Source organism: Mus caroli, unplaced genomic scaffold (genome assembly GCF_978045245.1).
Source record: "Mus caroli unplaced genomic scaffold, Mus_caroli_1 scaffold_8, whole genome shotgun sequence".
Lineage (NCBI taxonomy): Eukaryota > Metazoa > Chordata > Mammalia > Rodentia > Muridae > Mus > Mus caroli.
Window position 1 is genome coordinate 100,934,879 of NW_028227263.1, and position 13,150 is coordinate 100,948,028.

At 51.0% G+C, this 13,150-nt stretch overlaps 1 protein-coding gene across 1 annotated transcript in view; it reads right to left on the minus strand.

Annotated features, from left to right (window-relative positions):
- Positions 1 to 959: 959 nt before the first annotated feature.
- Otog (otogelin) overlaps positions 960 to 13,150 on the minus strand; it is a 69,689-nt gene continuing 57,498 nt past the window's right edge. Inside the window, exons 41-56 of the mRNA XM_021168148.3 lie at positions 12,508 to 12,728; positions 12,217 to 12,355; positions 10,664 to 10,858; positions 10,275 to 10,487; positions 9,600 to 9,704; positions 9,337 to 9,444; positions 7,913 to 8,014; positions 7,606 to 7,704; positions 6,626 to 6,666; positions 5,562 to 5,637; positions 5,276 to 5,454; positions 4,980 to 5,084; positions 4,661 to 4,780; positions 3,804 to 3,849; positions 1,311 to 1,390; positions 960 to 1,160 (exon numbers count right to left, since the gene is read on the minus strand). Of these exons, the coding sequence (XP_021023807.1) occupies positions 960 to 1,160; positions 1,311 to 1,390; positions 3,804 to 3,849; positions 4,661 to 4,780; positions 4,980 to 5,084; positions 5,276 to 5,454; positions 5,562 to 5,637; positions 6,626 to 6,666; positions 7,606 to 7,704; positions 7,913 to 8,014; positions 9,337 to 9,444; positions 9,600 to 9,704; positions 10,275 to 10,487; positions 10,664 to 10,858; positions 12,217 to 12,355; positions 12,508 to 12,728 (2,030 nt within the window). The remainder of the gene's footprint in view (positions 1,161 to 1,310; positions 1,391 to 3,803; positions 3,850 to 4,660; positions 4,781 to 4,979; positions 5,085 to 5,275; positions 5,455 to 5,561; positions 5,638 to 6,625; positions 6,667 to 7,605; positions 7,705 to 7,912; positions 8,015 to 9,336; positions 9,445 to 9,599; positions 9,705 to 10,274; positions 10,488 to 10,663; positions 10,859 to 12,216; positions 12,356 to 12,507; positions 12,729 to 13,150) is intronic.

Here is a 13,150-nt window from a genome sequence, read left to right on the forward strand (position 1 = left end):
CGCTGAGCCACCACCTAGCACAGTGAGACCTAGTACAGATACACTTTTCACACGCTTGGAGAAAAGGGACAGAGCTTTAGGCTGGAAGTGCCAGCTGTATACTCCAGAACTGCTGGGAGGAGTGGGCTGTCCAGCACCCTCTGGGATTGGCACCCAGGCCCTTGTTGAGAAGCCTATCCTTCATGTATCTCAAACCTGGCTCAACGGTGAGCATGTGACACACAGAGGCACAGACCTGGACCTGCTCTTCTAGATACCAGAATGTCAGGGCACCCTCTGAGGTTGTGGAGTCTAGAGCCACCTGCTCAGTCACAGCATGGTCTCACAGATCTTCATGGGCATCCCTGAGCCCCAAGCTCACCCTCTTCACTTCAAGGAGTTCTAGATCTCTTGAGACAGACAGAAATGTTAGTTAAATCCCTTTTCCTTATATTATGGGTTTTCCATTGTTAAGAGGGACAAGAAAGAAGCAGGCCACCAAATCTTAACCCTAAGCCAGCATTGGGTTCTGCTTTGGTTGCAGTGTATCAGGAAAGCCTTGGCTCCTCCCCCTAGAAGTCCTGGCCAGAGACACAGATGGATCAGGCCTTCAGCTCCTGGGCCTAGAACTTCCCTCCTGACCAAGCCATGTAGAGTTGGATCCCAAAAGCCCTGAGCAATGGCACTTTCCTATGTGCATGTAAAAGGACTCAGAGAGAGAGCCAGGATGGGCACGTGGGGCCTATTCTGGTCCCTTGTGGATGCTGCTCACCATTACACACACACACACACACACACACACACACACACGCACGCACGCACGCACGCACGCACGCACACACGCACACACGCACGCACGCACGCACACGCATACAAACAAGATCCCCCAACCTTTAACCTCTCCCCTTTGTCACCTAGACTAGCTGGAAGGAGAACATGAGGGTGACAGGGGTGACCCAGCCAGGCCTGGCACCCAGGCCTCAGGACCACTGGCAGGCACAGTCTGTAGGCTCCTGTACTGTATAGGGCACCCAGGTAGCATTCGTGGCACAGAAGAGCTGCACAGAGCGACGCTGCAGTCCCACCTCACGGCAGCACTTGCAGAAGCGGGCATAGGTGTTGATGTTGTGGTTGTAGATGCTGGCAGAAGGGCACCTCCCATCGCAAGACACCAGGTTCACCTGGGGACGAGCATGTCATCAAGGGGGACATCTGCCTCTCCAGTCCCTCAGCCACCACTACCACCACGACCACCATGACCACGACCACAACAACGACGACCACCACCACCACCACCACCACCACCCCAAGATACCCATCCCTTCACGCACAGGGGTATTGCTCCTGCAGTCATTCTTGCGGATGGTCATGCGGATGGTCACCTTCTTGCAAGACCGTCCATCCTCCTTACCTGGTAGGGGCAGGGTGGGCAAGAGTTATGTCCCAGACTGGCATCGAGATGGGTCAGCCTGGGGTTAGTTAATGTCTTCCAAGTTGGTACCCACACATTGATGTCCCCTCCATCAAGGGGAAACCCCTTTAACCCAGTGTCTTAGAAGGATGTAGGACCAAGGAAGGTAGAAGCTTGAGCAAACGACACAAAGGAAGACACGTGGAGTGGCTAGGGAGAGCCTCGGACCTCTGTGCTATAAGAAGATCTGAGGCAAGAACAGGCTATCTCCATACCCAAGCCCGACACGTATCTGTCATCCCTGTTAGAGGCCCTCCTTCCATCCTCACATCCTCTCTGTGCATCAGTGTTTCTACTCCGAGAGGACTCTAGCAGTAAGAGTCTGTCACAAGTGGAAACCTCAAGGCCTAACAGGATGCTCCACACAAGCAAGACCCATGGGGATTCCATAGCTCTCAATCAGGGGCCACGGGTGCAAACTGGCACTGTAGAGTATTTTTCTGCCCAGATCACATCTCTCCCAGACAGACTACCAGTCACATGGCTCTCTTTTGCCTCACCTCCTTGGATAGTTTTCTCCACTATCCCCCACAACCCTCACCCCGACCCCCCAACCCCTGCTGAGACCTTTCTAGAGCCTTTCTTCTGGAAAACGCAATTCCCTTCCTCGACCCTCCTTGATCCCTCTTTGACATATTCTGTCCCAGGCACAATCTTTCTGGCCAGAGGCCTGTCTCTAATTATGCTAGGGAGACCTGAGATTGTAAGTTTTGTGGCCTTCCTCCCTGCACTGTGAGTTCTAGTCTCAATCCAAAAGTTTTATACATATATGTATATATGTGTATATATGTGTATATATATTTATACATATATGTATATATGTTTATATATGTGTATATATACACATATATACACATATATACATATATGTGTATATATACATATATAAACACATACATACACATACATATACATATATATATACATGGAAAGCTCAGAGGAGGTGTGAGGGTGTAACCAGGCATGACAGACAGGGTCGGAGGCTCGGATGATAATGGATCCTGGTGTGATGAACCCCACCAGAGTCTTAATGACTTGGACCCTGCAGAACTCAAACCCTCCAACCTATAATCTACTACGCCTGTTCTTCCATCTGCCCACAAAGTAGCAGCCACAAAGCCTTCTTTATGCCATACCCACAGTTCCCAGGTTTATGGATGGCACACTGTGCCACTCATTAGATATCTGCTAGAGTCATGGGCTTGCCCTGCAAGCCCCCAGAAGCCATGAGACACCAACTGGGTAGAGTCCTTTCCTTTAACTTCTGAGGCTCAGCAGACCGGCAGGAGAATCGAGTGCTGCCGTGGCCATAGACCTGTGGGAGTGTTCAGTGGGGGAAGGAATGGTGGTCTTGGACATGGGTACCAGATAAGTGGAAGCTACTAAAACCCAGGAGATGTGTCTCAATACCCAGCATGCATGTGGACTAAATGGCCTTCACTAGAGGCAAGGAGTCTCCCTTTCTATCACCCTCAGAGTGTAGGGACACCTAGAAGGGACAATTAGAAATAGCTGTGTGTTTGCCTGCTTCCTGTTTTATGTGTTTCTGAGACACGTAACTGAGCAGCAGTGGACATTGGGGACACAGGGGAGTGTCAGGTCTAATAGGGACCATGGGAGACAAGCCTCTTAGGGAACCGAGGAGAGAGGCACAGGGCTCAGGCCACACGGGGAACACAGAACATTCAGGGAGCATGAGGTTATGGATCATGGATCAGCCAATCAAAGTCTGGAGCCAAGCTCTCCTGTAGTAAGTTATGTGGACATAAGCAGCTCAACGATTATGACCCTTTGGACACAGGGTCTGAGCATCCTAGAAGGCAGGCTGGTGAGCAAAGGCCACAAGGCTGACTGGTTCCTTCAGGTACATGTAGTTGAGATGCTGGTTCTGGGTACCCAGGATTCCAGAAGCAAAGTGTGAGTCGGAGGTTTCTGTCTGACAGCCAGAGGTCTGGAAACCTAAGTCTCCTCAAAGAGGCAGCTTCAAGACCAGGGCTCATGGGTCACAGAACTAATGGGGGGGAGGGGGACATGTGGGCTGGAGTCTTCATCTGGGGCAGAGGAGGCAGACTGACTGAGGGATGAATGGCTTCCTGTATGGAGTGGCTACTGTCTTTTATCTCCAGCAAGAAGAAGAGGCCTTGTATTGGGATGGAGTTCATGAACATGTGGCCTCTGGCCACCTGATTATTTATGCCAGGGCCATGACTTTCAGCTTATGGGACATCCCTTCATCTACTCATCCTGAGAGCTACCATCATAAATGACAGGTTGGTGACACAGCCCCTTGGCCACCTATGTGCCCCACTCCCTTCTGCACACTGAGCTCTGCGTCTCCACCATGCTCACTCACATGCTCTGCAGCATCCTTCCAAGGATGGTACCACAGAGCCGCCAACCTAGAGGGAGAAAAAGAGAGAGTGGGGAATCCATGCTCCAGTCCAGGAGCCAAGATCCCAGGGAGAGGCAAAAACAGGCTTAGAGAGCTGGGCATGGCAGTGCATGTTTCGAATCCCAGGAAGATGTCTACAAGTTCTAGGCCAGCTTGCTCTACATAGTGAGTTCCAGGCTAGCCAGGAATACAAAGTAAAATCCTGTCACAAAACCCAACTAAATAAATAATATATAAAGAGTATAAGTTAGTCTTTCTCCCATGGTGCCCAAAGCAAGAGCTCTGTAGGAGAGACTGAATCCAGGGCTTCCCGCATGCTTGTAAGCACTGTAACTAATGAGCCACATCCGTGTGTGTGTGTGTGTGTGTGTGTGTGTGTGTTCTAAAGATGCAGAAATCTTCAAATATCTATTATTAATCTTAGAAACCTTATCATTTCAACAGAAACCTCATCACTCCACGGATTTTTTTTTTTTTTTAGTTATACACACACTGAAAGCCTTCTACACCAGGCTGGGCAAATGCCATCCTGTCATCCTAAAATATACATGTATGTATAAGCCCGGTACTTATATGTGTAGGTGCGTCAGTGTACAGTATATGTGCTGATGTCTCTATGGCATAGGAATGATGAATGGCGTGAGATGGGTCCTGGAACACTTGACAATGTGATTGCATGCCTTGGTTTGTGATCACATATTTGTAGATACGTGATTATGATTGAGAAAACCATACAGGATTCTGATCCAAATTCCTCCCACCCAGTGAGACAGTGATGCCTTGGCTTGAAGCCAGATGTGAGGGAAGGAGTTACTGACCTTGGCACACTCGGTTTCATTGAGTGGAGGGCAGCTGATGGGCGAGCGGACAAGCACAGCACCCAGGGGGGTGCTGCCACAGTGATGGCGGGCACAGTCCGCGATCCAGGATGCACCAGGCTAGAGAACACATGGGTGGGCAGTGAGGGCTTCTGACCAAATGGGCAGCATGGCCTGAAGACATGTAGAACCCAGGACCAGGTGCTGATAGTGCTCATAACCAAGCCCTAGTCTGGGGCCCAGGGAGAACCACGGTCTTAGTGTTAGGCTCTCAGGGTCTCAGTGGACCCATTCCCAGGTGGGTTTATAGACTATTTACCAAGAACAGGGAAGTGGTGCCATTGGGGAAGGTGAAGAGGCAGGACACGTTCCTGCAGGAGCCACAGCAGGCTGCCAGGTCCCGTGGGTGGTCATACTCCTGGTTCTGAAGGCCAGGGCAGAGAAGGTGATATCAGCCTTATGCAACTAAGCCCCTCTGCTGCCCTGCCCCAGCCTCCCCTAACTGGGAGGCCTCTGATTCCTGCTAGAGACTCCATTTCTCTGGAGCAGGCAGCAACCTGTTAAGACTCCGCCAGCCCAGCCCTCCCGACGACACACACTCCACACTGTCCCTACCGCCTCGCAGTGCATGTCACAGAGGACAGAGGTGATGTTGATCTGGTAGAAGTTGGTGAGAGGGTCCAGCACGTCTGTGCATCGGGACGTATGGCACACACCATCCGCTGAGAGCTCTACCACAGTCTGGCCTGGCTGCATCACACCCAGCTCACGGCTCAGGCATACAGGGGCTTTCACTGGATGGGGGACAGGGGAGGACCTGTCCTGGAGAGCCCAGCCATCCACCGTGGCCCTTCCCAGCTAGCCCACCTGAGGTTCCCATATCTGCCCTTTGCCCACTCACCGCACTCGTACTTGGCGCAGCCGCACACATTCTCCACGCTGTGCATAAACTCCTCGTCCAGCTGTGACTTTTCCCACTGCAGGTGACAGAGGGAGTCAGTGCCCACAGCGGGCAACCCAACCCTACCCTCAGAAACAGCCTGCCACTGGGCCCATGTGCAATGGGTAAGAAGAAGATGACAACCTGGGGTCCCTTGGCACCCAGAAGCTCAGCCACTCTCCCCACCGTCCAGCCTCCTGCCCTCAGCAAGAAAGACACGAAACCACCACCACAGAGACCCACGTGGCTCACACCTTACCCACGCCCCCACTTTCTTTACTAGTTTCAGGGAAGAAAGGGGAATGGGGAGGGGAGCATGAGAGAGACAACATGTGCTGGGACAAGGCACGGAGTACATAATCCAGAAACAGCCTAGTATAACTTTATACACATCTCCAATGGCCACGCACCCTGGAGGTTAAGGGTTCACAAGCGTCTTATCCTGACTCAGCAATTTACCAAGTTCACGACCATAATTTCAGCTCCCTTGTTTACATAATTGAGATCATCACAGAATCAATCTCTTGGGCTTATCATAACCACTAATAAGATAATTCATTTACAAGACCTGGAACACTGCAGGCCAATGGTAAAGTCTGAGCAGTTGCGAGTGGGCAACTCCACCTATTCACATCATCACCACCACCTCCATCATCTTCAGCATCCTGACTGCCCTCCCACTAACTCCACCATCATCACCATCATCATCACCCATCAATCATCACCTATCAATCATGGCCATCATTATCTTCACTGTCATGACCATCCTCCCTAGCATCTCCACCATGATCACAACCATCTGCGGGATCTGGCAATTATTCCTCGGCACAGTTAAGCTGGCTCTCCAAAGAGAGGACAGGGTGCCCAGAGCGAGGGGCAGAGCTTGGGATATGTGTGCTGATTTGAAATCCAGGGCTCTCTGAGCTAGGTTAAAAGAAGACTCTCCAGAAGACGGGAAGGAGAGGAGAAGGGAGGGAAAGAGACATAGAATAATGCTGTGGGTGGAGAGGGCAGGGTCTCCATACCAGATGGCATCTGGGCACAGGAATAGTGTCACAGTCACACTCTGAAAAACAGAAGAAGCCAGAAGCTACCTCACAGGGATGTTCAGACACGTCACTGCAACCCAGTCCCTCCAAGGGCACAACTCTCAGCCTAGCTCACCCCAGGGAGATGGCCAGAGAAATTGTCACCCTTCTCTCATCCCGACATGCCCAAGACAGAGCGCTCCTGCTTAGATGGTTGGGCAGTCCCAAATATCACACTCCTAACTGGGTATGGAGGGAGGTGAAGCAGGCAGACAGGTCACTCATAGATCTCCCCTTGTCTCCCCTGGAAGCAGGGCTTCTCCAAGAATAACCACTGCAAGGATGCAACTTCCTCCCTCATGCATTTCCCACAGGTATGTTCCAGCAGCTGCGCCCTGCAGCACAACCTGTGGGCAGCTCCAGCTGCACAGAGCAGTCTGGAGGCACCAGAGACTAACATAAGGGGCACAGCCATTTTAACTTTGAGGACCAAGGGCCACAGGCCAGAGCATCTGGGAAAGTCTCTTCTGGGCCACTGGCTCATACAGCAAAGGGATCTAAATGCTCCCTGGGGTGGCTGGCTTGTTGTGTGCCCAGAAGCTGAGTGTGGCCCTGTGCTCATGCAGAGCACATCTACTGAGGTCTGGAAGACGCATCTGAAAACTGGAAGCAGAATGGTCTCCCAGCTTTTAAAAGTAACTTTCAGAGTTTTGTGAAAGGCTCACCACCAATCAGTATTGATCACTGTTGTAAGGTTCCTGTTGGCCTTCCAGGAAGACCTGAGTACTCAAGACTATCTGGACTGGCAGGTGATGGCAAAAAGAATGAGAGACCATTTGTGATCCTGGGGAGGAACGAGGCAGTCGGAATGCTTCCTGCTCAGAGTGAGGCAGGAGGAGGGGAACCAGCAATGGCCTGGGGAAGCCAGTCTCAGCCAAGTTGATGTTGGGGGAGCTCTTTCTCCCACTGAAACTTACCGCAGGACTTGTAGGGGCAGCAGCGGTCTGGGCTCCACACCTCTACCAGGGAAGTGCCCATGCCACACTGTACCTGTGGGCAGCGGAAGCTCTCACACACTGGGTCGAATGCGGCAGGAGTAGGGAGACAGGTGACAAATTAGTCTCAGACACCTCTTTTACGAATGCTTTTACGAATGCTCAGGGTGCAGTTCCGCTACATCCCACCTCTTGCTTATACCCATACAGTGTACCCCCAGGGCAAGAGTCTCTCCTAAGGCTACTACCTCTTCACACATGGCCCTCACTGAGCCCAACGGGGACTCACCACACTGATACAGAGGGCAGCAGAGCTCTGTGGTGTTCCTGTGCACAGTGAGTGCCTCTCCTTCCTGACACTCAGGCATGGGATCTGAACACTCACCACAGCCTGTGGGGACAGAAGGGTCACCACTGTCATAAAAATTCCCCCTCAGGGAGAGGATGGGGCCTCTAAACATCTCAAAGCAGCATTTTGGGGTCTCCGGCATCTTGGCATCAGAATCTATGTGTTCATCCTGTGTCTGCCCACAGTGTGGCCCTGAAAACACACCTGTTTCTTGTGCTCAGCAACCTAGGGGTAGCGTAGATGTATCTTTTATTCACCTGATGTAATTGTTATCTTGGAGGCCTCTGTCTGCTAACCTAGGCCTAGTCCTGGAAACTTCTAGTCTCTGTGCAATCTAATCTAAGCCTAGAAGGTTTTCAGCCTTTAAGACTTGCTGCTGAATAAGCTCACCCTTTCTTATTTTTTTCTAAATTCTACCTGGTGGTTCAACTCAGCTGTTCTGGCTCAAACTCACCTCCAAGCTGACTGGTTCAAGCTGGCTTCTTTCTCCCAGCCGCATGCTAACGTTGGCAATATGTTCTAATCTTCTGGTTCCTCTCATCTGGCTTTTCTGTCCTCACCCCATATCTAGCTCATTCTCTTTCTGCAACCTGACTCTGCACAACTGTCCCAATAAAACTGCCTCCTCTCTCTCTCTCTCTCTCTCTCTCTCTCTCTCTCTCTCTCTCTCTCTCTCTCTGTCTTTCTCTCTCTCTCATATATATATATATACACATACATACACACATATACATATATATACATATACACATATACATAAATATGGGTATATATGTGTATATATATAGGAAATACACACACATATATATACATGTGTATATATACACACACACACACACATATATATATGTATATATATATATATATATATATATATGCATATTATCTGTACTGCCTCTCAAGTAGCTTCCCTTTCCTCTCTCTTCTCGTGAGAATTGTGCATATCCTGTTCTGTCAAATCTTTCTCTGATTTGTCATTTTGTCTGCAACTCAATTAGACATTACTTTCAAACATGAGTACTTCCTTCTACAGACTAACTTTACCTTCATTGTTTGGAATTAAAAGTGTGTACTAAGGGTGTCATTATATTCCAGGGAGAGGGATTAAAGGGCTGTGCTAAGGCTGAGCCATACCACAACTAGAAACAGGTTTTTTTTTTTTTCAGTAAACAACAATGTCAGGGTTCACGGTGTGATGAAAAGGTAGCACAGGACTCCTTCCCCTTTGTCCCACATTGCATTCTGAATAGTGACTTCATCTTTCCCCCTCTACCCCTCTCACACAAGGACCCCAGCCTTTCCTCTCAGTCACCCACAGAAGCAGGAACGAGGAAGGGGCTGGTGCACAGCCCGCAGCCACCTACCACAGAAGTAGGAGGTGCAGCAGGAGTCTCCTAGGCGGCCCTCAATCAAGATCTGGTCCTCACGACAGGTGGGGACCTGCTCAGCCTCACACAGACCAGGGTCACACTCTGAGGAAAAAGCAGAATGTAAGCTCTGGCCGCAGGCTCTGCCTGGCTGTGTCTGGACTCCTCTCTGTCCCTGTCCAATTTTATCCAGGACCCAGAACACAGATGTCAGTCTTAGCATCTCAGGTCTACCCCACTCCCCCATCCCAACCTCTTACCGCAGCTGTAGCTGGGACAGCAGGAATCCTCCTGGAAGTGGGTGATAAGGCTGTGGCCTGGGCGGCAGGTGGGAGCGAGGCCCTCACACAGGGTCTGGTTACACACTAGGGAGCCGGACACACAACCCGTCACCTGGGGGCCAGTGTCCTCACAGCTCACTGAGGCCACTGGATGCCTGGACATGGGCTCCTTCCATTCCCTGCCCTGCCCTGCCCTGCCCTGCCCTGCCCTGCCCTGCCCTGCCCTGCCCTGCCCTGCCCTGCCCTGCCCTGCCCTTCCTCCACTCTCAAATGGCTGCCTCTGAGGACCCCACAAGGCAGAGACTGAGATGAACAGACATTCATCTAGGTGTACTGCATGCCAGTGTTTAAGATCTTTACGCAGCCAAGTCGTTACAGGAGAACCAGGCATGGTACACTGAGAGTGATTTACAGAATCTACAGGACGCAGAGCTGGCTAGGATAATGTCCCCAGGCCTCTGCCCATTCCATTCCAACTCAAGCCTCTGCTCCTGCTCCCCCAAAGCCTCATTCTCTATTTCCCCCTAGTGAACACCGCAAAAGATGCTCCAATTTCCAGGCCTTATCCTGGTTGTCATGGCCATACAACAGACACAGCTGGAGCCAGTTGTTGGCTTACAGTTGAGTGCCAGGGAAGCCAAGAGTGGGACTCACCACAGACACTCCCCAGGCAGCAGGGGTCCTCCGTGGGCTGTAACAGGATCACTTCACCAAAGCGGGGGCAGCTCTCAGGTCGGGGACCAGGGCAGTCCAGGTCCACTGGTATGATGGTGTCTGGAGCCTGGCATTGCTGCTGACAGCAGCCGCTGAGGGAGCTGTTCCAGGTCTCCCCCAAAGCACGTGGAACCCCTGAGCTGTCAGTGCAGGCTGCAGTGGGGGCATATTAGGGCACAGGGACTCAGGACCAGACTGTCTCAGACTACGATCCCTCTCATCCAAACACGAAACACCCCAAGGCCAAGACCTGGAAGTGCAAAGTGGCCTCTACCAAGGTCTTCAGGAAGCATAGGAGGCACTAGTGGGAGACTGGGCTTGGAACCTACCACACTTGTCCTCAGGGATGCAGAGTGCCGAGTGGCGTCGGTGCAGAATGGTGCCCTCCGTGCACACACAGCCCTCACCCAGCACCTGGCACTGCTCTGGGTCCAGGGGGCCCAGTATCCCGTCCTGGCATGTGTCAGGGGGTTCACAAGCTGCCACACAGGCCTGGTAGGTAGAGTCACTGGAGCACAGGAAGGCTGTAGGAGGATAATGGACATCAGTCCTAGCCTAGTGTAAGAAGGGGTAAGGAGGAGCAGCGTATCCACCGTGCCCAGCTGAGTACCTGAGTCTGGGGCTTAGCACTGAACCTCCTTCCTCTAAGGTCGGGAGTCATCAATAGACTGCTCCCTAGCCCATATGCTATTTATTGTCTGCTTTTTGACTACAATTTTATTGGAACACAGATGTGCCAATTCATTTGTGTCAGTGTTGTTTGTGTTGCTGAGGAGTTTTGTGTTGTTGGGTCAAGGTCTCATTACTTGAGGCAAAATCCATCTTCTGGGTTCAGCCTTCCCAGTACTAGGGGTGCAGGTGTCAGCCAGCATACCCCGTTCATTTACATATCGTCTTTGGCTGTCTCTGCACTGCACGGGTAGAACAGAAGTATTTGCTATCTGGCCCTTTTGAAAACGTTTGCTCTAGATTGGTGTTTTCTAGTGGTGTTGGTGGAGACAGTGGATCTGGGGTTTCAGCCCAGCACACACAAGGGTGCTGGACAGTTCTTTGGGCGTTTTAGAAATCCCATTACTGGGACTCTGTCCCATACCAAGCAAACCTCTGATGAGGCCCAGCATTTATCCAGATTCCCTGTGTGAACAGCTGGGTTGAAATGGCTGTGTAAGTTGAAAGAAAAAAAAATCTTACTACCCATGATACATACTGTATTTTGTATTTTGTTGCATTTTTTTTTTAAGTATTGCTGTTGCCCTCCTCCAACTGGCTCCATACTCTCGGTGCCAGGATCCACAGTTTAAAAATGCTACTCTGTACACTCCGGGCCTTTCCATTCTTATTTGTCATAGATAGGTATGGCCTTCTCAGGAGTGGTCCCCATGGTTCCTGGAAACAAAAATGCTCTACGCCTGCCTGACCCAACTCTAACAGGATAGAGGTAAGGAAAGGGTGGGTCCCATTTCTGTCTCCAAGGAAGAAGGGAGAGATCCAAAGATGAGAAAGGTCAAGCAAACTCCCAGCCAGGGATCATGTGCCAGGCCGGTGTGGAGAACTGGACGGCCATGATCTCCTATTGACTCAAGGCACGGTAAGAGCAAGTGATCGTTACTATGCCCGTTGTTTAGAGAAATGATCCAATTAAAAACAATCAATTCAAATAAAATAATTGCTTATTGTTCATTAATATAAGTACAGCAAAAGATGCTGCTCATTAGCATAGAATGTACAAGCAGAATATTTATAAGCACATTAATATAATCAGAGTGAAGAGACTATGAAGCTCGGGGAAGCGTTGACTTGACGTGGCTCTGGGAGTCCTTTCACACACTAATGGGATGAGTTCAAGAGAACAGTGGGAGAAGGTGACCCGGCCCCTACTCACGGCAGTAGTCAGAGCCCCGCCACTCGATGCACACGTGGAATTTGTGACACATAGCCACATACACGGTGAGTGCCACACAGGGCTGCTGCACGTATTTGGTGTCCCGGATCCACAGCTCACAGAATGACTCTGGGGAGACCTAGGTGGATGCATCCGTCAGTGCTGCCCATCCTGGTGCCCCAAATCCCAGGGCCCAGCTCAGCCTAACCCTGCTCAGAAGGTCACGGTGTCTCTCCATGTGCCCTCCCCAGCCCAGGAAGTCGTCCCATGCTGTACTCCATGGACACCTACAAAGCTGTGGCAGGCACTGAAGGTTCGGTTGGACACCATACGAAGGCAGGGCGAGCAGTCAGCTGTGGCACAACTGTCTGGGCGGAAGCGGGTCTGACCCTCTGAGGTCAGGGAGCTGGGCACCTGCCAGCTGTCCAGAAAGGGAGCAGGGTCCTCTGCCTCACCCAGCACAGAGCCATCCTTCAGGGTGAGGTCATTGGCTGCATCTCCATCACAGATACCTGAAAGGGACAAAGTGATCTCGCTAGGCACAAAGCCCACTACTAACTACCCCAGGGTGGCTCTCATGTGGAGCAATCATCACACGGATTTGAAAGGTGTTACTGAGCTTTGCCATGCGACAGATAAGGACAGGGGGGCACAGGGAGCCAGGGCACCTGCTGGGTAGGAAAGTTCACACAAAAATATTTAGGGAGAAGAAGCTCTGATTTGAATGTACTTTAAAATGGTTCAGAGATCCACGCATACATGCGTATACACATGTGTATATACTACACATATGTATGTTCTATATGTGTATTTACTAGAAGAGAAACAACTGAGAATAGATACGTCTGAGTGAAAGTCTGTAGGGCCCCTTTAGTCTACTCTTTTAATTTCTGTGTCTGACATATCACAGTGGAAGGTTATCCCCTAGGTACCT